This window comes from Grus americana, chromosome 22 (assembly GCF_028858705.1).
Source record: "Grus americana isolate bGruAme1 chromosome 22, bGruAme1.mat, whole genome shotgun sequence".
NCBI lineage: Eukaryota > Metazoa > Chordata > Aves > Gruiformes > Gruidae > Grus > Grus americana.
Genome location: NC_072873.1, coordinates 1,558,011 through 1,582,681, shown reverse-complemented (window position 1 = coordinate 1,582,681; position 24,671 = coordinate 1,558,011). Strand labels below are relative to the sequence as shown.

At 58.6% G+C, this 24,671-nt stretch overlaps 3 protein-coding genes and 1 non-coding gene across 10 annotated transcripts; 2 read left to right on the top strand and 2 right to left on the bottom strand.

Annotated features, from left to right (window-relative positions):
- Positions 1-2,420: 2,420 nt before the first annotated feature.
- Positions 2,421-2,492, top strand: TRNAQ-UUG (transfer RNA glutamine (anticodon UUG)). The gene has a single exon. It is a non-coding gene; the product is annotated as a tRNA-Gln (tRNA).
- An 896-nt stretch (positions 2,493-3,388) lies between these two features.
- GNGT2 (G protein subunit gamma transducin 2) lies at positions 3,389-6,773 on the bottom strand. Of its 2 annotated transcripts, XM_054801972.1 has the most exons (3): positions 6,328-6,773; positions 5,641-5,737; positions 3,389-5,241 (listed from the first exon to the last, which is right to left on the bottom strand). In XM_054801972.1, exons 2-3 carry the CDS (start codon positions 5,722-5,724, stop codon positions 5,116-5,118), a joined length of 210 nt encoding a protein of 69 aa, XP_054657947.1. In that variant the 5' UTR covers positions 5,725-5,737; positions 6,328-6,773; the 3' UTR covers positions 3,389-5,115. The 2 variants fall into 2 exon arrangements, with proteins under 2 accessions (XP_054657947.1, XP_054657948.1); XM_054801973.1 differs by lacking the exon at positions 6,328-6,773 and having other exon boundaries at positions 5,641-5,838.
- Positions 6,774-7,139: 366 nt separating this feature from the next.
- ABI3 (ABI family member 3) lies at positions 7,140-12,978 on the top strand. Its single transcript, XM_054801962.1, has 8 exons — positions 7,140-7,876; positions 8,971-9,138; positions 9,978-10,154; positions 10,828-10,910; positions 11,116-11,211; positions 11,479-11,813; positions 11,988-12,110; positions 12,262-12,978. Exons 1-8 carry the CDS (start codon positions 7,760-7,762, stop codon positions 12,420-12,422), a joined length of 1,260 nt encoding a protein of 419 aa, XP_054657937.1. The 5' UTR covers positions 7,140-7,759; the 3' UTR covers positions 12,423-12,978.
- A 217-nt stretch (positions 12,979-13,195) lies between these two features.
- PHOSPHO1 (phosphoethanolamine/phosphocholine phosphatase 1) lies at positions 13,196-23,850 on the bottom strand. Of its 6 annotated transcripts, none has more exons than XM_054801968.1 (3): positions 23,836-23,850; positions 16,118-16,222; positions 13,196-15,291 (listed from the first exon to the last, which is right to left on the bottom strand). In XM_054801968.1, the coding sequence occupies exons 2-3, from the start codon at positions 16,160-16,162 to the stop codon at positions 14,530-14,532; spliced, it is 807 nt and encodes a 268-aa protein (XP_054657943.1). In that variant the 5' UTR covers positions 16,163-16,222; positions 23,836-23,850; the 3' UTR covers positions 13,196-14,529. The 6 variants fall into 6 exon arrangements, with proteins under 6 accessions (XP_054657943.1, XP_054657940.1, XP_054657939.1 ...); XM_054801965.1 differs by lacking the exon at positions 23,836-23,850 and adding an exon at positions 20,597-20,736; XM_054801964.1 differs by lacking the exon at positions 23,836-23,850 and adding an exon at positions 18,612-19,946.
- Between the last annotated feature and the right edge of the window lie 821 nt (positions 23,851-24,671).

The following is a 24,671-nucleotide window of genomic DNA, read 5'->3' as shown; positions in this document are numbered from 1 at the left end:
AGAGCTGCCCGTGGCGGGGACGGGAGGCAGGGAACAGCGCTGGGCTCACCGGGTGCTCCCGTTGCTGTTGACGGATCATCCTGGGAAATCAATGGGATTGACCGGAATTGGGGCAGAAAGTAATCCCTAACATGGCCATAACTGGTGTGAGCGTTCGTTACCCAGCCGTTAATTGTGTCGGTTCGTTCGAAGCGCGTCTGGATTCATCTCGGGATCAAATTCCTTGCCTTCAGGAGGAAATCTGGCCCGAGACCACGACACCCCCCCCCCGTGCCACTGCCGCCTCCGTCGCGTCCGGCGGCCGAATTGAAACCCAGCAAATTTTCGGGTGGCTCCAGAGGAGACAAAATTCCCTGCGAAGCCCCAGATCGTCCCGAGAGCCCCGGGCGGTGCCCGTAGAGTCCCTCAGCTTCACCGCACGTCAAACCCGGGGGCACGACCTTATATATAACCAAGTCATTTTTGTTTATCTACCTCTTAGCAACAATAGATTAAAAACTAGGTAGTGGCAACTCCACATGCTGTAGTTTAGGGGAAAAAAAAAAAAATTACTCTCTTTTTCCAAAGAAAAATGTTCTTTAAAAATAGAATTTATGGGCTTTCTTTTCACTTTAAAGTGGTCATTAGTTGTAAAAGCTCCAGACCTCAGCAGTCCCAAATGTTTGGTTGTGACTATCTTTTTTTTTTTTTTAATGCTCAATCTTCCATTTCTTTATTATTTTTTTTTTCCTTTGGAACTTGGATATTTACTTCTTCCATCAGCAGTACACCTCCATCCTCCTCGCTTCCCCAGCCCGGCGGGGCTGAACCCTGTTTTTTGCTGGGGGAATCACAGTCGATGGGTTCTTTTTTTTTTTTTCCCCCCCCCCCCAGCGGCTTTTTTGGGGCAGGACGGCGGCAGCGGGTTGATGGCAGCACGAGGGGGGTGACCGAGCCGAGTTTGGGGCGCTGCATCGCTCTGCACCTCGACGCCAGGAGCACCCAGCACCTCCTTGTCCACGGGATGGGTGCACCCAAGGGTGCTGCTTCTCCCGGCGGCTGCCTCAATACAATTTCAGGCTGTTCAGAAAAAAAAAATACAAAATTGTACTTTCCTATAATGACATTGTTTTTACTCTTTTCAGCTGATTTGTTTCTTTTCGCCTTTTCCCTCTCCCTCTTCTCCTTGCCTTTTCTAATCCGTGTTCTTCCCTTGTCCCCTCGTGTGAGGCAGTTTGTTGGCTCGGATGCGGAGTTGGGATTACGGATGGACGTGGGCTCCATTTCTCTTCCAGTGAGGTTGTTTTGTTTTGTTTTGTTTTGTTTTTTTTAATTTTTTTTTTGCCACAAACCGCTTTACTCCACTGTTTCATTTTTAAAAATAAAGAGGAAAAAAAAAAACAAACAATAAAAAAAATATAGTGTTTGTGTGTATTTATGGAGTTGGGGAGGAGGAAAAAATAGAGAAGGGGGAAATAGAGGAAAAAATAGAGAGAGAAAGGGGGAATAGAGGAAAAAATAGAAGGGAGGAAATAGAGGGGGAAATAGAGAAATAAAGGGAGGGGGAATAGAGGGGAAAATGGAGAAATAAAGGGAGGGGAAATAGAGGGAAAAATAGAGAAATAAAGGAAGGGGGAGTAGAGGGGAAAATATAGAAATAAAGGGGGAAATAGAGGGGGAAAATAGAGAAAGGGGGAAATAGAGGGGGAAAATAGAGAAAGAAAGGGGGAAATAGAGGGGGAAATAGAGAAATAAAGGGGGAAATAAGAAGAAAACTATAGAAATAAAGGGGGAAATAGAGGAAAACAGGAGAAAGGGGGAGAAAAAATAAAGAAATAAAGGGGGGAAATGTGTGTCGAAGGTTTGGGGACAAGGAGTAGGTGGCAGCAGCGAAGCTCGGGGACATCCCGGAGGATGCTACGGGCCCGTCCTCGATGCCGGTAGCACCCAAACGGGGCCGGTACCGTCATTTAATAGGGTTTGTAGGAATAATTAATAGAATTTTCTTGCCCGGGGGTGCTGGGAGCGGGGGATGGAGCCTCTGCAAAACCACCCACTCCCCCCACCCGGGGATGCTCCCCAATCGCTCGGCAGCCTCCGGACCCTCCCGGGCGGCTCAAGGGCACCGAGAGCGACCGAACGGTCGCTCTCGGTGCCCTTGAGCCGCCCGGGAGGGTCCGGAGGCTGCCCACGGGGGAGGGACACGGGATGATTCTCCCGCCCCCCCCACCGTGGGGATGGAGCGGGATCATCCCCGCCATACCCGGACGCACCGCACCGGCACGGGGAAGGGGGGGTGGGAAGCAGAACCCCGCTATCCAAAGCGGCGGGGGGGGGGCGTATGCGTGTGCGTGGATCGGATCGGTGAGGGGGGGGGGAATGTTCACCCGTGGGCGGCGGTGGGACAGTCTGAGGGCGCGGCGGCAGGCTGTGAACGCAGCGGTCCCATGGTGTAATGGTTAGCACTCTGGACTTTGAATCCAGCGATCCGAGTTCAAATCTCGGTGGGACCTCGTGTTCTTTTTGCTCTCCTTTCCCCCCCCCCCCAACTCCCCGCCGTTCCGGTAACGCGGTGGGACGCGGCCGGGAACCGCTGCGGCGGGGGGGGCGGGGAAGGCGGCAACAACACCGAGTTGGGTGTGTCCCCCCCAGCTTGCGCTCACCGGGCTCCCGCCGGGCTCCATTTTGTGCGGGGGCGTCAACTCCTTTACTGCGCACGCGTGAGGGCGGTGGGGCGGAGGACGGCGGGCACTCTACAAGATGCCAGCGCTGATTGGACGAGTGGGCTGTCACTTTCACCTTACCGCGCTACTACTGGCTGGAAGCGCGCTTCGCCCCGCCTCCCACCGCGTTATCGCGTAGCGGCGCTGCCTCATAGCGGCTCGGCGGAGCTGGCGGCCTCGTCGCGGAGGTTCCTGTACGCGAGTGGGGGGCCCGGGAGGCCCCGGCTTAAGCCGCCGTTGGGCCAGAAGCGTCCCGAATCCCTTTAACAGCAGCTTAGCGGGGCTCTGACGCAGTTTCCAGCCGTTTAACGTCGATTAACGGGTCAATCCCCTCCGGGTGCATCCGGGTTACCGGATTAGGGGCAGCCCGGGCTCGGTGCTCTACCTTAGGCCGGGAGCTGGGCCCTGCCAGAGCCGCTCTGCCCAGGCCCACCGGCCCCACGGTGCCGCAGGAAAGACACAGGCCGCGCTCGAGCTGGCGGGTTTATTTAGCATCTGCGAGGGAGAACAAAACCACCTTTATTTTTGGCTTTTTTTTGGCTAAGGAGGTACGCGGAGTGGAGGTGCTGGCTGCAGGGGGGTGGCGGAGACACCCCCCCCCCGTCTGAGGAGAAGCCTCTGCTTTGTGTCTGTGCTCTGCCGGGTTCCTCCGTCCCGGGGTGTCTCTGGGGCTGAGGGACCCCGGTGCTGAGCAGGGCTCGGTGCTGAGCAGGGCCCATGCAGTGGCCCAGCAGGCAGGAAAACGCTGCTCCAGGTGGGGTCAAAGCCCATTTCCCTACCAGTACAGCATTTGAACTACTCCCAGGCCCGTCTCCACGTGCTCCCGGAGCCCCAGCAGCAGCCACCGGCATCGGGGTACACCCCCGCCCTTCCCAAACTCCCCGTCCCACGGGGTGGAAGAGGTTTGTTCCTGCCCTGAGTTTGCAGCCGTCGTCTTTGCTGTGTCTAAATCTGCTGCAGGATGTTTGTAAGCTCCGAGCAGGGGGTATCGGAGCCTCGGGAGCGTTTCGCCGTCGGCCCGAGGGATGCTGCGATGGTGGTGGTGGGCTGGCACAGAGCAGAAGCGGGATGGGGAGAGGCTGCGGCAGAGATGGGACCTGAGGGACTCTGAGAAATAGGAAGAGCTGCTTCTGTTCGGGGCTGAGCATCTGGGGATGTTTTTTAGAGTTCCCCCCCTCCCTTCCAAAAAAGTAATGGATTTAAAAAACAAACAAGAACAAAAGAAACCCCCCAAAACTCCCAAACAACAAACCCCACAAATCTTCCCCAAAGTATCACCTTACTGAACTCAGAAGCTGGCTGTGCCCCAGCCGATGTGCTTTTTTTCTATCAAGCAGGAGGTGAAATTGGTCCTAGAAAAAAGCTGCCCGTGGGAGCAGGAGGATCACAGCCTGGCGTCGCTAGCTCAGGGCTTGGTGAGTCCTGTCTTGCTCTAAGGAGCTGCAGCCCCCCAAGCTGCCTGCTTTAAGTCACCCCTGTCACCGATGGGACGTGGTGGGATGAGACTTTGCAGCCCCTCTGCCCGTACAGGGCCCGGCTGCCCTCCCCTGCCTGCAGCAGCAGGGAGCTGACGGTGAGGCGGAGGCAGCACTCGGAGTCACCACGGTTGCCACGCTCGGAGCTACTGCGGTGGCCGGCAGGACCCGACAGCCCTGGGCTTGCTTTCCCACGGCTGCCAGGGGAGGAAGCGAGACCGAGAGGCAGAGTGAGGGTTTGAACAAGCTTCCCCGGGGCCTCGCTGCTTCCCGTGCCCTACCCTGTGGTGGGTGAAGCCCACCCAGCCCTGCTCTGGCCATCCCCTGGCTCTCGATTCAAGGCGCACGGTGGGCGCGAGCCGTGTAGGAGTGGTGGGCGGCTGGGAGGATGTGTGGGAATAAGGAGAATAAAGCTTCAGGCCCCTGGAAGCCTCAAAGCAGTGGGGTGGGTGTTGCCCTCCTGTGCCGGATGGGGAAACTGAGGCACCGAGAGGAATTGACTTGAGCGAGGTCCTGCTGGGAGGCTCTTCTGCAGCGAGTGGGGGGGGCTCAGCTCCAGGGTTGGGCTGCTTGGAGAAGCCTGAGACCAGACACAGCGCTGCGGTTTCATTAAAGCCCAGTTTGCTGCTGGCTGCTAAAAATGCAGAAGTTTTGCTTGCAGGAAACCGAATGTAAATCAGCTGTGCGAGCACAAAAGCACACGCTGCGCTGGCTGCTGAACTTCACCTCCGGTGGCGGTGGGGTAATTTTTTTTCTTCTTTCCCCCCCCCCCCCTTTTTTTTTTTGTTTTTCTTTTGCCGTCCTTTAGATGCGCTACACTTTGGTTCTGGACTCCCCAGTGCTGAGGTCAGACTACAGGGAAAGCAGATTTCTGACAGTCTTGGCTTGCGCACGGAAACATCCCCGTGCCCAGCGGTGACAGCAGCGGGGGGGGGGGGTCAGCTTATTGTACAGCCGCCCTTCTCCTTAAAGGGGTTCTTGTCCTCGGGGACTCCTTTCAGCAGCGGGTCGTCGCCCGCCATGGACTCGATGTACTCCTTGATCTCTTTGCCGGTCTTGGAGACCTGCCAAGGAAGGAGACGCTCGGCGTGGGTTACGGGAAAGAACCCTCGCTGCAGAGCTGCGCTCCTGCTCGTCGGCCGCCTACGAACCCGTTCGTGCAGCCGGGAGAGGGGAACCGTGGCCGTGAACATCCCACCCCGCGTGGGGCGTCCCCGGAGCATCCCCAGGGTGCTACGGGCACCTCGCTGCCTGCGGGGCTGCAGCCCCCAGGCTCTGGGACGTGGGGCCGAGCCTGAGGGGCGTGTTTGCCTCGAGGGGAGAGGTGTGAATGCACATGCTTCTGCCTGCATTTGAGGTTTAGTTTCAGGGGTTGTGTTGGGGTTTTTTCCCCTTTGCAAGACGATCAGGTCAGGAAGTTACCTCAGAGAACGGCCCCTTTGTAATTTGGGTTCAAAACTCACCATTTGCCTCTCGTTCTTCACCTCCTTCTTCAGCTGATCCAGCTCCATCTTCAGCAGCTCCTTCTCTGTCATGTCCTGAGCCATTCTGCCCTGTAACCGCAGGGAAACAGCTTGTTACTACCGTATAGCTGAGCTTCTCCTCAGGCACATTGCTTCGGCCCTAAGAGCATTTATTGCAAACGCCACTGACGTCTCAGCTACCCCCGTGGGGAGAGATGGGCTGATGCTAAAAAAAAAAAAAAACCCAGACAGAAGGGTTTTGGGGCCGCGAGGGTTGGAAAAGCCCGGCTCTTTTTTCACAAAAGCCTGTCCCAGGGTTATGTGAGATTCCCACACAGCTGGCCCGTGCTGCTGAGATCTGTTCCCACGTCTGGGTTTGAAAGCCTGGCCACAACCTTTTAAATAATAAAAAAAAAGTCAATGTGATTAAGCTGAAACGTGCCTCGGCCCTGCTTTGGAAGGCGTGAAGATTGCGTGCCCTGGACCCTGCTGGTTTTCTGCAGCTGCTCCGATGGCATCTGTGCCCAGCGCTCCTCTCCCCATCGATGCCCTGGACACGCCGCCGGCCCTGGGAGATGCTTGCGGCAGAGCACGCGGAGCCGAAAGCCGCAGCCCAGCCGTGCTACCGACCCACGGAGGAGCTGGCCCCCAGACTGTTTGTACCTGGAGGGAGCAAAGCCACTTACCTCCGGGGACAAGGGGCTGCCCCTCTCAGCGGCGGAGACGTTCAGAGATCCATCTGAGAGGAGACGCCGTCGACTGAGCCCTGGCTCTCTTGCTCCAGGCTTGAAGACTCCTTCAGCTCCCCGGGCGGGTAGCGGGGACCAGATGTCTTCGGTCCTTAAGCTGATAATAGACTCAGGAGAATAAGCTGGTCAGGTGTTGGGCATTAGCCTCAAAGCCCAGGGTAATCGGCGTGGGGCTGCGGGGAGGGGGAGGATGGGGGAGGAAGGAGGGGGGGGCGACTGGGGCAACTGGGAAGCCCTTGAGCCCCTGCCATGGGTGTCTGAGCCTGGGGGGTGTCTGGGTCCCACCCTGGCTGAACCTGGAGATCAGAGCAGCTTTCACCGAGTTTAGGAGGGGATGGAGAGGGGGGGAGCTGGGGCGAGGGGATCCCTGGGGCTGGCGCAGCCTCCTCGGGGCCGGGAGCAGCTCTTGGTCCTTCAGGGTGTGAGGAGCTGGGCCGGTGCTGGAGGAAACTCATCATTTCCCTCGTCCTTGTGCTGGTGGGGCTGTGGGCTCAGGAAGGGCCAAGCCCTAACGTGGGTTCTGCTCCTGTCCGGCCGGTGCAACGTTGCTGGGGCTGAGGACGGAGCTGCGGGAGGAGGAGGAGAGGGTGGAGGAGGAGGAGAGGGTGGAGGGGGATTTCCAAGCACCGGGGAAGTGGGAATTTCCTGCCCTCCACGCAGCCTCACCCGTGGGGATGTGAAACGTTGTCAGCAAAGCACGGAGAAGCACACGCTGTCCTGGGCGAGGGGAGGACGGGTGCCTCCGCGGGGACACTTGTCACATCCCGCTGTGCCCTGAGCTGAGCGAGGTCCAGGGCGATGCCATGTGGGGCGCACGGGGTGTTTCCAGGGAGGAGGACCTGGCAGTCAATGCGCTGCCCTTGGCTGCATCTCTTGCCTGGCTGATGAAGGCGAAGGGAAGGGAATCGCCCTCCCTGGAGCCGCCAAGCCAGGCTCAGCCCCACGCACGCTGGGAGGGCAGCAGCGGCTCGTGGAGGGTGGATGTGGGAGGCAGAGGTGGGGGGTCGGGATCTTTTTCGGTCGCTAACCCTGCACCGCCGGTTCCTCCGTGACTCACATCCTTCCCCGCAGCGGCCGCTCTCATCCCCTGCCCCAGCGGGGCGACCACCAGCCTGGCCCCCCAACACGTCCCCCGTGGGGCTGGGGCCACGCCGGCTTCCTCCCCGCTGGCCCCCCACCTTTCCTCACTGCCCCCGGCTCTCCCAAAGCCCACGACGTGAAGGTGGCCGGGGCGGGCTCCACGCCTGCGGGGCGTCCCTCGAGGGGACGGGGACACCGCGGCGCCCGCGGGCCCTGCGTCAGCACCGCCGCGAGCTTCAAAACCCGGCGCCGAGGCGGCCGGGGAGGAAGTGGGAGCCCAGCCCGGCACCATGTCGGAGCTGGAGCAGCTGCAGCAGCGCGACATCCCAGCGGGCCGGCAGGTCCTGCGCGACAACCACTGCAACCTCCACAGGGTCGCCGACTACTGCGAGAGCAACTACCTGCAGGTGAGGGGGACGGGCATGGCTGGGGACGTCGTGGGACGAGCTGTGGCTTCGGGGCTGGGCACGATGCTGGAGAGAGCTGGGAGCCCTGGTCCCCGAGGGGCGGCCGGTGGGTGACGGCGAAGGCTCTGCCCTTGGAGATGGGAGCCTGAGCATCCCTGTGAGCTTCCCACCGAGCATTGCGTGCCGCTGTTTGGTTTTGGGTTTTTTTTTTTGGTTTTTTTTCCCTCGTGCCTCAGTTTCCCCTCTCGCTCCACAGCAGCTTTTTTGCTCGGCTCTCAGGGTGAGGTTTGGGATGAAGGGAAAGCCCTCCGGGGGTTTGGTGCCTCTGGAGAAGCTCTGGGAAGGGACAAGGGACGCCAGCCCCGCCTGGGCTGTGCCGGGCTGTCCCCAGGGCTTCCGAGGGGGCTCCTGGCAGGGCAGAGGCGAGCGGGGTGCCTGCACACACACGGCAAGCGTGAAGCTCTGCTGCTGTCAGCTTCCCTCCTCCTCCTCCTCCCTGCCTGCTTCCCCGAGGGAAAGGGGGGGCAGGAGCTTTGGGGATGAAATAGGAGGGAAAAGGCTTGTTCAGGCCCTGCGTGCTGGGGAGGATGTCTCGCCTGGAGCCAGACTCCGATGCTGCTCCCGAGGGGCTGGCAGTGGCCAAGCCGCCGGAGCGGAGCTGGAGGGGAAACGTGCTGAGCTCTTCAGAGAACTGAGACACCGTCCCCGGCACAGCTGGTGGCACGGCTGGCTGCCTGTCCCCGTGCGTGGCTGCCTGTCCCCGCGCGCGGCTGCCTGTCCCCACGCGCGGCTGCCTGTCCCCACGGCCGGTTGTCCCCAGGGTGGTGGGAGGCTGAGCCGGGCACTCCACTCTGGCACCTCCCGAGACGGCAGCATCCCGGGGAGGCGTCCCGGTGAATCCCCCGTGCCGGAAAAGCCGAACACCGCGGCCTGACGGGTGTCCGTGTGTCCTGCCGGTGCAGCCGGAGGAAGTTTGATGCATTTGGAAAGCAGAAGGAAGCATCTTTGCTACCGTGTGACTCTGGCGTGAAGATGGAGCGCAGCGGTGGCCGCAGGGGGTGGGCTCGTCCCACCGGCTGGGTTTCCCCCTCCAGGCGAGCGACAAGCGGAAGGCGCTGGAGGAGACGATGGCGCTGAGCACACAGTCCCTGGCCAGCGTGACGTACCAGGTCAGCAGCCTGGCCACCGCCTTCCTCCGGCTGCTGGACCTGCAGGCGGCCGAGCTGCGGAAGGTGGAGGCTGACGTCGACTGCGTGGCCCAGGTGGGACCGTCCTCTGGCCGGTGCCGGGGTTTGGGTCCTGGGAAGGGGGTGGGCTCTGGGAAAGGGGGTTTGGGCACCCCAAAGGGACAGAACACCCTCCTTCCTTCAAGAGCTCCCCCCCCAGAGCATCACCTTGCAGTGGAAATACAAGAGCATCGTCTCCTTCGGTGGTGGTGGGGGTCACCCAGTGTGTCATGGGGGGACGAGTCCGCCTGGGACTGGGACACCGATCTCCGGGATGTTCTCCCAGTCTGGGCACTTGCAAATCCCAGCGAAGGGGACCACAGGAACTGCCCGGGAAACCGCAGAGGGGCCAAAGCGGAGTGATGGGGCTCGGAGTGTTGGCTTGGCGGCAACGCTCTCCCCTTGCTGGGGCCTGGCCTCGTCCTCCCAGAGCTCAGGGACACCGGTGCAGAGTCCTGTGGCCACCCGCCCTCTTCCTGGTACTCGGAAGCCGCCTGGAGCCTTTCCAGCCGTGGGAGGAGACGGGACCCCGTGCTCACGCTGGAAGCAGCAGGAAAACAGCTTATGGGTGGCCGAGGCTCAGACCCCCCCCCCCGTCACTGCCCTGTCCCCCCCGCTCCCTGCTTTAGGAAGGGCCAGATCCGCTGTGGTGGCATCACTGGCCCTGCTGCGATGGAGCGGAGCGGGACCTGCCCCTGTGCCTTCAGCCGGGCAGGGGGGCTCAGGCTCAATCCCGATCCTCCCCTGCGACCCCCCCACTTCCCTTACAGGCGGGGGGACGGGGCTGGGAAGGGTGGTGGGACTTGGAGGGGGCAGCAGGAGGTGGGGAGAACCTGGGCTGGGCTGGGCTGGTGGGGACAATGTCATCTCCGCAGAGGGTTGACATGCACAAGGAGAAGGTGTCTCGCCGGGAGATCGGCGTGTTGACCGTCAGCAAGAGGTTCCCGTCCCACCAGAAGATCGTGTCCCCCCCCAGCCCGCCCTGCCTGGAGCCCTACTACAGGAAACCCCTCAACTTCAGCGTCCTGGATGACATCGGCCACGGCATAAAGGTCAGCCCAGGGTGAGGGGGGTGTCCCACAGGGGTGAGGGGGCTTGGGTGGGCTTGCTCAGTCCCGATGTCCCCAGCGTTGCACTGCTGGGTGCGCAGGTGGGCTCAAACCCCTCCTCGATGGAGAAGCGGGGTCTGTCCATGCCCTGCAGCCCACACCGGGACTCATCCTGCTGGGGCTCCGTGGTCCCAGCCTGGGGGGGGGGGGGCACACACGTGGCCCAATACAGCAAAGGGAAACTGAGGCACACAACGCTCAGCAAAGGCCGCAGCGCTGCTGGGGCTGGTGATGAACCACGACGTTCTCACCCCCTCGGCACCTTTCCCAGCACCAAAACCGCCCGCGCAGGAAGGCACCCACGGGGGGAGGGAGGGGGTTCGGCAGCCTCGCAGGCACCAGCCCCCAGCGAAGCCGCCGCGGGGCCGGAGGGGAAGTGGCGGTGCTGGGGCTGCAGTTCCCACGGTGGCGGGTGCCTCTCGGCCGCCTCCGCATCTCAGCGCCGGCGGCTCTTTCCACTCGGCTGCTCCCATCGAGGGGGGGGGGGCCCAGCAGAGACCTCGGGGTGCTGCTTCCCACAGGGGGGGGGAGTCACAGCCCTCAGGGGTGCAATGAGTTTGTGGGTCAGCTGGGCTGCCCTCACCCATCGTGTCTCCGTGTCTCCCTGTGCCCGCAGGACCACAGCACCCAGCTGTCCCGCACGGGCACCCTGGCTCGGAAGGGGACCAAGTCGACGGCGCAGGCTGCAGGCACCCTGGGGTGAGGCTGCGGCGGGGCGCGGGGTGCCCGTGGGTGCAGCGTCGGGGTCTTTGCCTTTCTGTGTCACCGAGCGGGTGACGAGGGTGGGGACAGAGCCACCAGCTGCGCTGCGGGGTCACCGGTGCTGCTGCCGTTGGGGTCCCAACCCCATCCCGGTGCTGAGCCGCCGGCCGGGCTGGGGTGTCAGCGGCTGCTCTGCCCGCAGGAGAAGCACCCGTGTCCCCGAGCCCATCCAGCCACCCGTGGTTCCCGAGGGCAAGCTCTCCGCGGCCTCCTCCACCTCCTCGCTGATACCCAGCAGGTACCGGCGCTGCCTGGGGGGGTCGGGGGGGGGGCCGGGGAAGCCACCGTCACCCCGCTGCACGGTGGGGGGTTCTGCTGCAAAGGGGTTTTGGTGAAAAACATGGGATTTGGGAGTGGGAGTTTTGCTGGATCTCCTGCCCACGGTGACCACAGCGAGTGGCACCCTGTCCTGCCATCGGGCACGTGTCTGTATTCAAAGAGTGGGGGGCAGAGCGAGCCCCAGAGCCTGGCCCCCACCCTGACACCGCTGCTCCTCCACCCCCAGCTCCACCGGAGCCCCGGCAGCCCCCGGCGAAGGCATCCCCGCACCGCCACCGCCACCACCCTCCCTGCCGGGGCCATCCCCACCGCCTGCAGCTGCCGTCCCGCCGCCCCCGCCACTGCCGGGGGACCTGGCTGTACCCCCACCAGGGGACCTGGCTGTACCCCCACCCCCACCAGGGGACCTGGCTGTACCCCCACCCCCACCGGGGGACCTGGCTGTACCCCCACCCCCACCAGGGGACCTGGCTGTACCCCCACCCCCGCCGGGGGACCTGGCTGTACCCCCACCCCCGCCGGGGGACCTGGCCGTGCCCCCGCTGGACCTCATGCCTCCAGGTGAGTGCTTGGTGGGCCGGGGATGCTCGTTGTGGGGGGTACCAGGGATGTGGGGGATACCCGGGATGTGAGGGGTACCAGGGACGTGAGGGGTACCAGGGACACGGGGAGCTGCGTTGGCCTCTGCTCCCCATGGGGCCCTTCATCCCCATTGATTTTGTGGGCGTTTTGCAGTCCCTGATGACTTTGAGCCGCCGCCGCCACCGCCAGCTTTGCCCGACTTTGAGGATATGGCCCCGCCGCCACCGCCCGCCGCAGAGGACCCCCCCTGGGCCCCGCAGGGCTACCTGGAGAAAGGTACAGTGGATCCCCAGATCCCCCCGATCCCTCTGCCCCTGCGTTGGCCGGGGCTGGGATGGCGAGCGATGCTCTGTGGTCTGCTCACGTCCCCCCTTCCCCGCGGTGGCCTGTCCCCGGCTCCACGGTCCCCGTCTCCCTCCTCTCGCAGTGGTGGCCCTTTACCCCTACACGCAGCAGAAGGACAACGAGCTCTCCTTCCAGCCCGGCGCCCTCCTCTTCGTCACGCGGCGGTACTCGGACGGCTGGTGTGAGGGCGTCATGGGCGAGGAAGCCGGTTTCTTCCCCGGCAATTACGTGGAGCCCTTCTGAGCACGGAGGGAGGGCAGCCCCCTGCATCCCCCACCCCGGATCACCCACCTGGCTCGGCCGCATCCTGCTCCTGCTCAGACAGGGCTGCGCTTCGCCTTTGAATTTTGGCTTTGCACAGCTGGGGTTTTGCACAGCGCAGCCCTTGCGTGGGCAGACAGACTGGGTGCCGCTACCGGCACCGCTGCACCCTGGCAGCACCCAGAGCACCCTCCTGCCCAGCCCCTCTCCCGTCTGCCTTTTCTTTATGTTTTTAACGACAGCAGCGCTGGCTGCTGCTGGTGCTGGGCAGGTTTAGCACCGGGACACTGCAGCTCTCCCAGCCGATGGAAACGCGGCGGGCGACACGTTGGGCCGATCCTGGCGATGCTCCCGGCCCCGCGGGAGGAGCGAGGGCAGCGCAGGACCGAAGCGCAGGTACAGGAGATGGGGCTGAACGCCTGCAGGGACGAGGCGACGAGCAGCACCCGGCCCCGGCCGCCCCAGGGAACTGGCCTGCTGTCCCCAGCAGTGTCAGAGGCAGAGGGGGATGAACCAGGGCCCAATCCTGCACCAAAGGGGTCCCAGTAGGGTCAGCCCCAACCTGCAGAGCATCGCTTGGAGCCTGGTCCCACTCTGCTGCTCCCCCTCCAATGCCGTCCCCCCGCTTCACCAGCCCAAGGAAGAGAAACAACACGTACGTGCATCTGAGAGCGGCGTTTCACACCCAGGTTTATGTCCTGGATACAAACAACTTGTGTATCTGCAATATATAGATATATCTCTGTATACATAGATATGATTTTTTTTTTTTTTAATTCCATGGCTTTAAGTTCCACACAGTTGAACAGGGTCCGGAGGAGGAAGAACAAAGAGGGGGGAAATGAAATAGAGGAGGAACAACTCGGGCTGCTTTGGTTATTTCCTTACTGCTCAGGTTTGCCGCCAGGGTTTCTACGCTTTGGAGGAGTTACGAGCCACCCTCCGGGGCCGGTAAGGCTGTGGATAAATCCAGGAGAAGCCAACACCAGAGAGCAGCGAATACTGTAGGTCCCCCCTGCAGAGTGCAATTAACGGGGTAATTAATACTGCAGCGAGGCAAGGGGGCAACTGGGGGTTGGGGGTGTTTGGCCTCCGGGGACCCGATGCCAGAAGTGCTACAGCACCACACCTCCGTGGGGAGGTTCGGCACCTCTCGACCAGGTCAGGAGGGAAAATCATCCCCTGGGTAAGGGGGAGGCAATAGGATCCAGCAAACACAAGGACACGACTGGTGACGGCTGGGGGAGAGGAGGGACCTGGCCGCCCCGGGGACGTGGGGATTGCTTTGCCCTGGAAGCAGCAGCAGAGGCTGGGGGTGGAAGGCAAGGGCAGGTCCTCCGCCCTGCAGAGAGATGCGCTCGCTGTGCCCGTGCCCTGGGCAAGTGGGGTAGGGATGGACACTAAAGGTTTCTTCCAAAGTACCACCTTTCCAAAAGGTTTCCTGTCCTTAACGTCATGTTTTTTCAGAGATAATGGCTCCAGGGACAATTAACTCCATTGCAAGGCTCAGCAGCTGAGCCAAGAGCTGCCCTGCCCAGGCGGGGTGCGGGAGGTGAGCCAGGGAGGCTGGGCAGCACCAAATTCCCAGATTAAACTTCCAGTGGCCCGGAAAAGGGGCAAGGAGCCCTCGAGCATCAGGTTCAAGGCAACAACAGCACGCAGCTCCCGGCGTGGCCGGCGGAGGTCGGGCAGGCGAGGGGGATGAAGGCAGGAGGAAGCACGTGGAGGGCCCAGCCCGCAGGGAGCCGGCTTCTGGTCTTTTAGGAATTGCTCGTGAAGTCAAAAGGGAAAGAAAAAAAAAAAAACCCAAAAAAATCACCATTAGTGTTGGCAAACACCCACGCCGGAGTAGATGTCCGAGCTGCATAGAGAAGGCTTTGTCTCAACACGGCAGAGGAAGGAGAAGGGGGGACCTAGAGAAAGTGCTTTAATCACCGGGGAGAAAGGAGCTCGGAGAGGAAAGGCAGAAAAGCAACCCAGGAGGGGGGCTGAGCGAGTAGTGCCAACGAGCGTGGGGTAAAGGATGTCACCCCCCAAGCTTCTCCTTTCCCAGCTGCTTATAGTAAGCAAGTCTCTTCTGCGCCCATCCTCAACACTTCTTCTTGAGGACCTCCTGGAGATAGCGGGCAACTTCTGCAGCCGACTCCCAGGGGACGACAGCGGCCTGGAAGGCTCCGGGCTGCTTCTTCTCCATCTCTTGGGTCATCCGGTGCATGGGGTAGCCTTTCCGCGGGAAAGCCACATCAGCTGAAGTCAAAGTCATGGAAGGGCAGAAGTCATTGGCACCATCTCCCACGTAGAAGACCCTCTCGAACTCCACCTCCTCCCGGGCTCTCTCAGCCAGGTACTCCGTTAGGATTTTGCGTTTGCACATGTTGGCCGGGCAGTCAAGGCACTTGTGGCTATGGTAGGGCCCCAAGGTGAGGTACCCCTTCTTGTCAAAGCCAGATGGGTTGCTGAAGATCTTGCGGAAGAGGGAGTAGAAACCGGCTGCCCTCAGATTGCATTCGATGCCAAACATGTTGGCATCGGAGATGAGGATGATCTCAAAGAGCTCGTGGTTCTTGGAGAGGAACTGGAAGAGGTCCGGCATGCCGGGGGACAGGGGGATGTTCTCATAGACTGTCTTGAAGTCCCCCATCTTGACCCCCTGGTCCCCCATGTACGCCAGGACGCGCTGCATGTACTCGTTGTAGAAGCCCTCGCGGAAGGTCTGTCGGATGTGCTCCGGAAGCACCTGCCCCGGTGCCGCCCGGACGATGGAGTCATCGCTGTTCTCGTTGATGATGGTCTCGTCAAAATCGAAGACAAGGAGGTATTTGGGAGGCCGGGGGCTGGCCATACCAACACCCTGTGAGGTGGAAGGATAATGCCCAGCCGTTAGTTCGAGGCACTTTGCTTCGGCCCCGGCACAGCAACGGTGGCAACCACAGCAGCAAGAGGCTGCCCCGCAGAGCGATGCTCCTTGGCTACCTCACGCCCAGGCAGGTTGTTAGCCCAGCTGGGCTGGGGGGGGGCTAATCCCCTGCTGACACACCTCAGCCCCGGCCCTAAGGCATTTATCCTGCCTATACAGAGATCCTTTGGTCACCGCTAATCCCGTTCCCGCAGTCAAGGCGGTCACTGTGCCGAGCGACTGCCGCATACGTCCTCCCGAGGAACAGGGGGACGGCATGCGCCTTGGGGTGTTTTGTGAAAGGAGGGTCCTTGTGGGGGGTTTGCTCCCCAGCCTGCTCCTGTCCCACCTCTGTGAAGGGGTTTGTGTCCCCGTAGACCCCCTCTTGCTGCCAGGACAGAGTAAAACAGTTTGCAGGTTGATTTTTGCTCCATCACCCGGGTGCAGTTTCCCCTTGGGTCAAGCTCTGCAGGCACCGCAGGCTCCCAAGAAACCCGGGATAATTCGGAGCCGCCTCCTGCCCTGCTCTAAACCCAAAGTACCCCCACTTTGCCAACACGGTGCAAACCGGTGAGCCCCAGCCTGGCCTCCCGGTGCCCACCCGCTCTCCTCGGCTAAAGCCACAACGGCCCCAGCAGCACCCGCTCACCTCCCGGCTGCTCCCGTGCCCGCCTGCGGCCAGAGCTCTGCAGGACGGGGACCCGATTCCTGCTCCCTGGCCCCGAGAAGAGAGGGGACAGCCCCGTTCGGGGAGGGTAAGAGGGGTGAGAATGGCACTGACCTTAAACAGGCATGGCAGCCCAAGGCCCTCGCAGCACCTTTTCATTTTAAGACCATCACTCTGCAGGCAACGCGTTGCTGAAGGCAGCGCTTAGGGCTCGCCGGGCTGCAAACCACAGAGAAGGGGGAGTTTGGTTAATGGCTTGGGTTTTCCCAGTGCCACCTTTGGGCACGGCACCAAGCGTCACGGTGCGGCCAGGCTCTGTGTTCCGCAGCAAACTCCCAAGCCCGGGACCTTTCGTACCAGGAACGGAGGAATTAAAGGAGTCTCCGGAGAGCGGGGTGAGCGGGCAGAGCCCGGTTAATGCTTCTGATCCCTCTTAATTCCCCCGAGCGCCCGGGCTTTGCCGCACGTGAAAGCAAGCCAGCAGAACGGCTCGGCAATAAACCCTGGCAACACATGCCCTGTTCCAAAATTGCCCTGATTTTCTTCCAGTATAATTAGTTTGGGGTTGGGGTTTTGGGTTTGGGTTTTTTTTTTTTTTTAATGGAGTAATTATCCTGGAATGAAACAGAGTGCCCAGGCAGCTCTGGTGAGGATGTGCCAGTCTGCTGCCCCGGAGGGAAGGCAGAACCCAGGTTACATCTCCTGAATTTTGCCGACCTCTTGTGGTCCCCAGCAATCAAAGCAGAACGATGGGAAACCTCAAAAAAACCGACCTGGCAGCCAAAGCTGGCTGGAAACTCAGGCAGATGGTTAGCGGGAGGAATAACATACTGGGACACTGGAAATTTTAACTGGGCACCAGTAGCTCGGCTTAGCTGGGGCTAGGAGGATTTCGATGATTTTTTTTTTTGTCATCAGCACGACAACAGGAAGAGTCTTTCAGCTGAAGGTGATTCGTATGGGATTTGCCCGGTTTGAAGCCCAGCATCAAACTATTTTGGGCACAACCGCGATTCATGACTCTGCTAAAATAATAAACCACAACTGCAGCTCAAAGGTGGCACACTGCAAAAGGAAGAGGGCACTCAAAATTCAACCCCGGGTTGAAATCTTGTAAAAGTGACTTTTTGTGAAGCCTTCAAACCAAACACTAGTTATTTCTTTGTAGAAGCATCTATCAAAAGATGATGTTTATTTACAGACATCACTTGAAGCCAAATAATGCTACAGCCAGCCTGGGGGTGGCTTCAGCCACCGCGATTTTCAGGTCCAAACCAAGAGAAACAGAAAAAAAAAAAAAAGGTTAAAAATGAAAGATTAATTGTAAATTTTATCATTATATTCTAAAGACCTGCCAGCAGTGAGAAAATAATCTGGGTCTAAGCCTTAAGGAGACGTTGCGGTACCGACGCAGCGGCGCAGGGACAAGCCCTGGAACGGCTGGTTATCCCCGTGGCCACCGTTATGGGTGGCTGTAAGGGACGATGTGGACACGGGGAGGTAACCCGCCCCACAAAAAAAGCTCTTCTGGGCCCAAGAGTTTTTTTGCATTTTGCAAAACAGGAAAGGCTAACAGCACACATCTCAGATTTTGGGCAGATGAGGTCAAGCACAGAGCCAAACAGCAACCTCAAGGCAATCTAGAATCCCTTTAGCGTTTTTCAGCTGAGGTTCCCCAACCACCTTCCATCTAGCCACCTCTCCCGAATTAACGTTTTGTTATGTACGGAAAAAAACTGACCCACGAACTGGGAAAAAGCCAGTTTGGTCTCTTTTGGCTTATTTTAGCTCTGCCTCCTTCAAGAGCTGACCAGCACAAGGTCGGATACAGCATCGACCACCCTGATCTGGAAAACAAAAATCAGCCCCTCTGCCAGGCTCCTCGCCCCGGCGTCCCCGGCACTGCCACCGCTGCCGCACAGAGCCTCCCCCAGCCGGCAGCTTCCCCTTTGTGGGTCACGGGAGAGGACAGAGGCCACTGGAGCTTTTTCTGTGGGATTTCTAAGGAAAACGATAATCCGTGAAGTCAGTTTGGACAATTGCTGCTCCCGTCTACCGGCAGGAGATCGGAGCATCCCTGCCACGCTTCTGCAAGAGCTGCCTTCTGCTCTCAGCCGTCCCCAACACTGCTATTAATTGTATCAAAATGTGCATCGCTTTTATGCAAAGGAGACATTAAAATCTAAGCCAGCGTTATTTAGTGGATAAAGGTCTGGGATGGGATTTCTCACCGCTGGCCTCTGGGGGCTGTTGGGGAAATTATATCCTTCCCCCATGTGCTGTTTTCCTCTTACGATACAGAAAAGGGAGATACCGTTAAGAGTGACTTAATAATCCAGCGCTCATCCTCTCCAGCCTAAGACAAGCAGGCTGAGCTGTAGGGTCTGGCAGCAGCCACCTCAAACCCTGGCTCTGCCCCACGCGGGAGGGGACCGGAGATGAGGAAAAAACACTTAGCAGATCTCCCAGCCCTAAATTACCCCGTTAAATCCAGCCAGGAGCTGGTGGAGTCTCTGGGCACACTGCTGGCGGTGTGGGGAGATGTGAAATCCCTGCAGGACCGTGTCACCGCTCCCAGCAGAGCTATTTCTGCACAGAGATGACTCACCCGGCGGCTGCTTTCCGGGAGTGCATCCGTCCACCTTCTGCAAAAAAGGGACTCCCTCCAAAATAAAAGAAAAGCAGCCGCGCTTCCTAACATTATGCAAAGCCTGAATGTTGAAACAGAAAATAAAAACAGGTATTTGCTCATTAATCACGCCATACAGAATGGCTTGAACAAACTGAATTTGGGATGAGGGTCAAAATATGCCTGATAATAGCGGTGAGCTGCTGGGCTCCCACAAGAATCATCTCCCAGGGTAGTTTATCCCCCAAATCTCCACGTTTTCTTCCCCTCTGGTAATCCCTCCAGCCATCCCCAGGATCCCTCCGCCCGGAAGAGGCCCAGGGAGGAAGGGCTGGAGCCCAGCAAGACTTGACGCCCTCGTTATCTCTGCAGATCAGCTCTTGCTGCATGTCCCAGGGAACCTCTGCACCGCCGTGAGCTTCATCCCGTCATGGGTTCAGCGCAGGACGAGCTGCACAGAGAGGAGCGGCACCGCGCTCCGCACCCGCCCTCCGCCGCAGGATCAGGCCCTAGATGAGTCCCTGGTGCATCCAAGTGAGCCTGGACGGGGATCAGCACCTGATTTCGCAGCCGGGAACTGCTGAGCTTCACCAGCGAGGGGGCACGGGGGCATTTCCCAACCACATGCACAGTCCCTGTGCTGGTTTTAATCACCTGGCATACTCTGCCCTTGCTTATTTTTAACATTTTTAACCTTAAAAAACCCCATTTGATGTTTCTGGTGCATACAACACATTTTTTTTAAACTCAAAACCCAACCACCGATCTTTGGCAAACACATTTGCCCACCCCTTCAGATGGTATTAAGGGCAAAACCAGAGGACAGAGCCCTGCTGCCCCAAAAGGAGGGGAAAACCTCCCTCTCCAGCACAGACATCGGCACCATCACACACGTCATTGGGATCATGAGACAATTTCACTGCTCCTGGAATAAAACCCCGACCCGCTCCCATCCCCGGCCAGGTACACACCTCCTGAAGCAGAACCAAACGAGAAAATTGATAAATCACCGGGCAGCAGAGCTCGGAGGGGGTCTCAGCCAGCCCCGACCCTCCACCGAGGTCCCACATCGCCCCTTCTTCTGCCCCACGGCTCCTGGTCACCCCGAATCCCCCAGGCAGGGGGGAACGGGAACACCCTCCCCGCCCGGTCACCTCAGGTTATGGGGATGGTCCTTTTTTATTTAATGGTGTTTATTTTTCCTGCCGCCTGCCAGGAAGCCGTGGCGTTACCGCAGCCAAGGGCTCCCGCTGCGGCCGGAGCTCTCTGCTCTGCAACAAAAAAACCCCAAAACAAGTGGTTTTGGCCCCAAAACGCTGCGGATGGCAGGTGGTGGGTGCCGGATTGGCGGCTGGTTTGTGGGAGTCCAAAAGCGGATCCCGGATCTCCCCCCGCCCCGTGGTGCCGGACCCGCCGCTGAGCACACGCATCCCGCAGCCCCTCGTCCTCCCGGGCACCGGTGCCGGCCCGGTCTCAGCTCCCTGCGGTCAGCGGTGCCGGGACCGACAGCGGCTGCTGCTCCGGCTCCGGTACCGGCACGCCTCAGCCCGCCGCCCGGGGAGCGGGACCGGTGCCGACTCACGCACGGCCGCTCCTCGGGTCCCCCCGGTACCGGCGACAGCCGCAACGGGGCTGACTCATGCACGATCGGTGCTTGAAGGTTCCTGCCCGGTCTGCACCTCCCGGAACCGGCACCAGCCACGCCGGTCCTCCGAGACCCCCACCGGGTGGGGACCCTCCGGCACCGGCACCAGCCGCGCCGGTCCCCGCAGCGTCCTACCGGCCAGCGGAGACCCCCACCGGGTGGGCACCTCCCGGTACCGCCGCCAGCACTATCAGATCGGCTTCTCCCGGTGCCGACACCCGGTGCACCGGTCCTCAGAGCCTGCTGCCGGGTCGGCACCTCTCGGTACCGGCCGCCCCGGTGCAGACTCACGCCTGATCAGCCCCCGGAGCCTCCTTACCGGGTCGGAACCTCCCGGGAGCGCCCGGTTCGCCCCGATGCCGGTAGGTGTGCAGGCAGCTCGGCGTCTCGGCCGCGAATGGGGCCGGGCACCGGCGGCTCGGGAGCGCGGTGCGTTGCGGTGGGACCGGCGCCGCTGCCGGGGCTGCCGCCAGCGCGGCCCCTTTAAAGCGACGCAAACGGAGCCGCGGAGCCGCTCCGCGGAACAACTGCAGTCCCCGCACGTCACCGCCCGCACAGCCAATGGCAGCCGCGCCGGCACGCACCACAGGAGGCGGGCTCTGCCAGAGCCACGCCCCCCTCCCGCGGGGCGGGGGAGCCGCTAAAGGCGCCGTGCCCCCCCCCCCGCCCCGTAACACCGCGTTAGCGCAGCCCGCTCCGTGCCCAAAAAGTTACAAAATCGGCAGGCAGCACCGAAACCTCCTCCTAGAAATAGCCAATTTAGCAATTTTGTAATTGAGGCCTTTCGGGGGGGGGGTTTGCCCCAACCCAAGAGGCGAGCGCAGCGAACACGAACGTGCCCAAACGCTCCCCAAACCTCAGCCCCGGGGACAGGAGCCTGACCGGGCACCCCCCGGTCCCGGGGCGGGGGGGGGGGGGGCCGGGAAGCCGAGGCTAATCTTAGGCAGGGACTCAGCCCCAGGACACAGAATTGCAGGGTGCCCAGCCAGGGCAGCCCCAGCCGGCGTGCCCACACCCCGAAATAGGCTCCTGGGCGGTGGTTAAGTGGTATCTTTGGTTTTCCAGGACGTCTAATTTGTACTGGAGTCGCCTGTGATAAAAAAAGAAAAAAGAGAAAAAAAAAAAAAAAAGAAAAGAGGCCAGCTTGTTCAAAGGCTGGAGGCAGAGGGTGTGGGCAGGGAGGGGAAGGCAGCAGCACGGCCTTAAAAACACATAGTTAAGAGACCACCAGAGGTTGGGTTTTGTCTTGCTTTTTAATTAAAAATGCCTAAGAATGGAAGGACATGAACGAAATTTAAAAGGTCTGGAAAAAGCCACAGTTTGCTGCTCCCCACACGGGCTGGACAAAGGCCGGCTGCCCCTGCCCAGGCTGCTCTGGGGAACGCCACGTTGCCCGGTGCTCAAGCCGTTGCCCCCAAAGTTCTGATGTTTCCCCTGTTTCTGCAAAATTCAGTTCCAGCCGCAGCCAAGAGTGGAGCTCAGAGCATTTCTGCAGCCAACTGTTGCTATTCCAAGACCTTTCCTAACAGCCCTTGCTCCCGACTGCTAAAGGACACCGACCTTTACATACTGATAGCTGCCTGCGGTCACCGGCCTCTCCTGAGAAACAACCCTGATTATCAAGGAAGTATTTTATCATCCATTTAGTCTGAGGCATTCTGGCTTTTTGATGCAGAGCACACCCCGATTCCTCTGCACAGCGTGGGTTTCGCTGCTTCTCCTTTTGCGTTCCCCCCCTTTGGGGTTGTGAAGCCAGGAGACCGCGTTCAAGCCATTTGTCAGAGGGTACAAGGTGAGTGGAAAACTCAAAAGGGCAAATTCTCCGCTGCCTTCTGCTCCCTTCTGACTGCAAGGCAGTGGGGCAAAGATCATTCCAGAAACATCACAGACAGAGGAGTTTGGCAAGGGTGATCCTGTATCCCAGTGATTTTCCACTGTTGAGAACCCCGGAGAGCAAGTGAGGACAGCGCTTTCTGCATTGGGCCGACCTGGCTCCTGGCAGCCCCTGAATAGACGGGCAACCCTCTTATGAACACACGGGTTCCCCACAATGGGCGTAACATCCCTGTGCTACAAGAAATACACTGAGGCAACTTCTCTCCAAGTTTGTCCTCCTGTTTTTTTTCCCCAAGAAGTGGACTGCATCAGCACACGAGCAACCCAAAGCCCACAACGTCCACGTAGCCATCCGTCTGTCCTGTCCCTCCGTTGCTTTATTTCCATCCTGCAGCCTACAAAAGCAGTTGGGTTAAGACTAGTTCAGCAGCCCCCATGAAATCCATCTGGCCGCCTGTGTCAGAGCTCCCTGCGCTGGCGCCTGTGGTCTGCAATACACGTTTTGGGGAAGCTCAGAGTAAAACCGAAGCTTTCCTATACTCGCAATGGGAACAAATCTCTACAGCTCAGTCGTCATGGCACACGGATAAGGAAACTTCAATTACAGCTACTCACCTCCTGCCATCTCCTCAACACAGTATTCTCTAACACACAGGATATCTTTCATAGCAATGAATTTTTGGTTGGCTGAATATTTATGTGGTCAATATAAAAAAACCCAAACAAACAACTCCAGAACTAATAAGCAAGATGACAGCAAACTCCATTCATTTCACTTCACCACGGGGGGGTACCTTCCCATGCATCTATTTCTGTGAGTCCCCCTCAGCACTCGGGCCACTTGACCAAGAAAAGTGGCCACCTTTGCTCACTGCGGGCTACACCAGTTCAAACTGAGGTCTCCCAAAGTTTCTCCTGTTGACATGGGCTTCAGTTTTGTATTTAACGCTAAAAGTCACTAAGGAAGAAACAAGGACTTGCTAGAGGAGCGGTTAGGTCACCACCCATCAGGAGTCAAAGTATTTTATAGGTTCTGATCTAACATGTAAAGATCAGGAAACACAGGCAACAAGATTGGGCTTTTATCAGGTAGGATAAGCTTCTGCTGAAGTGGCACACGAGATGCACAGATAACGCCAACTATCTCTGCACGCTGCAGGTCAGCGGTATCGGCTGCTCACACCACCACGCTGGTGAGTGGAGCAAGACGATGCTCTCGGTAACTGCAGCCCGCTTTGTAAAACACATGGCGCTCTTTCAGCTGGAAATCCTACTCTTTCACATGGAAATAAGTTTAATCTCTATCTGCTTCATCATAAACCAAGCCTAAAAATCCTCCTACTCCTTGCCAGTCATCCAAGATAACAACTGACACCAATCATCACAACGGTTTCTGAAGAGACTGACAGAGGTGACAAATCTCTCACTGCAGCCTCAAGTTACCGAGCGTATTTAGCAAATCCTTGAGAACAAAACTCTCCGAACTCTGTCTCAGTGCAGTTCATAAACGAGCTTGGACAATTCTGCAGGTGAGAGGCACAAAGAAGAGTCACCGAAACATGGACTTACAGTGTTCAGTGGCTCTAATTAGGGAAATAAACTTAAGCAATGTGAAAATTCGAGGGATCAAAGGACATTAGCCATTAATTAGAAACAAGGTGCAAATTGGAAATGTTTTCTAATTCAGTAGGTTACTTCACGCACAGATTCCAACATCGATACCGTCAGAGGAGCGAGCTGCCTTCCTTCATCCACTTCGCTTGCTTCTTCAGAAGCAGGCAGTGATCCGCTCCACTGCCATCTCCTGGCTAATCCTCCACAAACTGCTCCTCCTGCAGATCTGTCTCCTCCTCAACAGAAAGGACACAGATTAAATAAATTAAATTTCTCTGTGGGATGGGAAAAGCCAAGAGCTATGACAGCAACATAATGTATCACAACTTACATTAGCTTAAATCAATTTAAACCACTGAATTTATCTGTGACAATCTAAAGTTATTTCTGTAATTTTTTTTTAAACAGTACGCAGAGTGGAGGGATTACTGTAGTCAATGAAAATATATGCCTAAAATGAGCCAATTAAAATCCATGAGACACTGTATAATACAATCCAGTTGTTTTCTGGTAGTAAAACAAGCTTACATTTTCACAGAACACGACACAACATTTCAGGCCAAGTAGGAATTTTCCCATGAATTAACATTCCTAAATTACTAAATACATGCTTTCTAAGAGAAAGGGGCACAAACTTTAACTCTAGATAAGGTAGTATATTCTGACACACTCCCTGGTTTCCTTGGTGATGGCTGATGAATCATTTTCCATTACAAACTTGCAACTAGGATGGGCAGTTAAATAACACGCTTCCTTGACGCTCTCATTTCTCAATGCACTGGTCCTCCTCCGAGCCCCTGGGAACTAGGTCATTGTGCAGCTAATACAAATTCAACCCCTCTGTTGACATATGATGCATTTGCTTTTAGCACCCTCCAGAAACTGTTCTGTGAAAGGGAGGTGCAGGATACCTGCTGAAATCACAGGGGTTACACAAGAATCGG

Coding starts and splice junctions, on each gene's coding strand:
- GNGT2 (XM_054801972.1), bottom strand. CDS start 5,724: ATGGCTCAGGACATGACAGAGAAGGAGCTGCTGAAGATGGAGCTGGAT. Junction 5,242..5,640: donor TGAAGAACGAGAGGCAAATG/GTGAGTTTTGAA, acceptor CTTCCTTGGCAG/GTCTCCAAGACCGGCAAAGA.
- ABI3 (XM_054801962.1), top strand. CDS start 7,760: ATGTCGGAGCTGGAGCAGCTGCAGCAGCGCGACATCCCAGCGGGCCGG. Junction 10,155..10,827: donor ACATCGGCCACGGCATAAAG/GTCAGCCCAGGG, acceptor CTGTGCCCGCAG/GACCACAGCACCCAGCTGTC. Junction 12,111..12,261: donor GCAGGGCTACCTGGAGAAAG/GTACAGTGGATC, acceptor CTCCTCTCGCAG/TGGTGGCCCTTTACCCCTAC.
- PHOSPHO1 (XM_054801968.1), bottom strand. CDS start 16,162: ATGAAAAGGTGCTGCGAGGGCCTTGGGCTGCCATGCCTGTTTAAG. Junction 15,292..16,117: donor GGCTGCCATGCCTGTTTAAG/GTCAGTGCCATT, acceptor TCCACCTCACAG/GGTGTTGGTATGGCCAGCCC.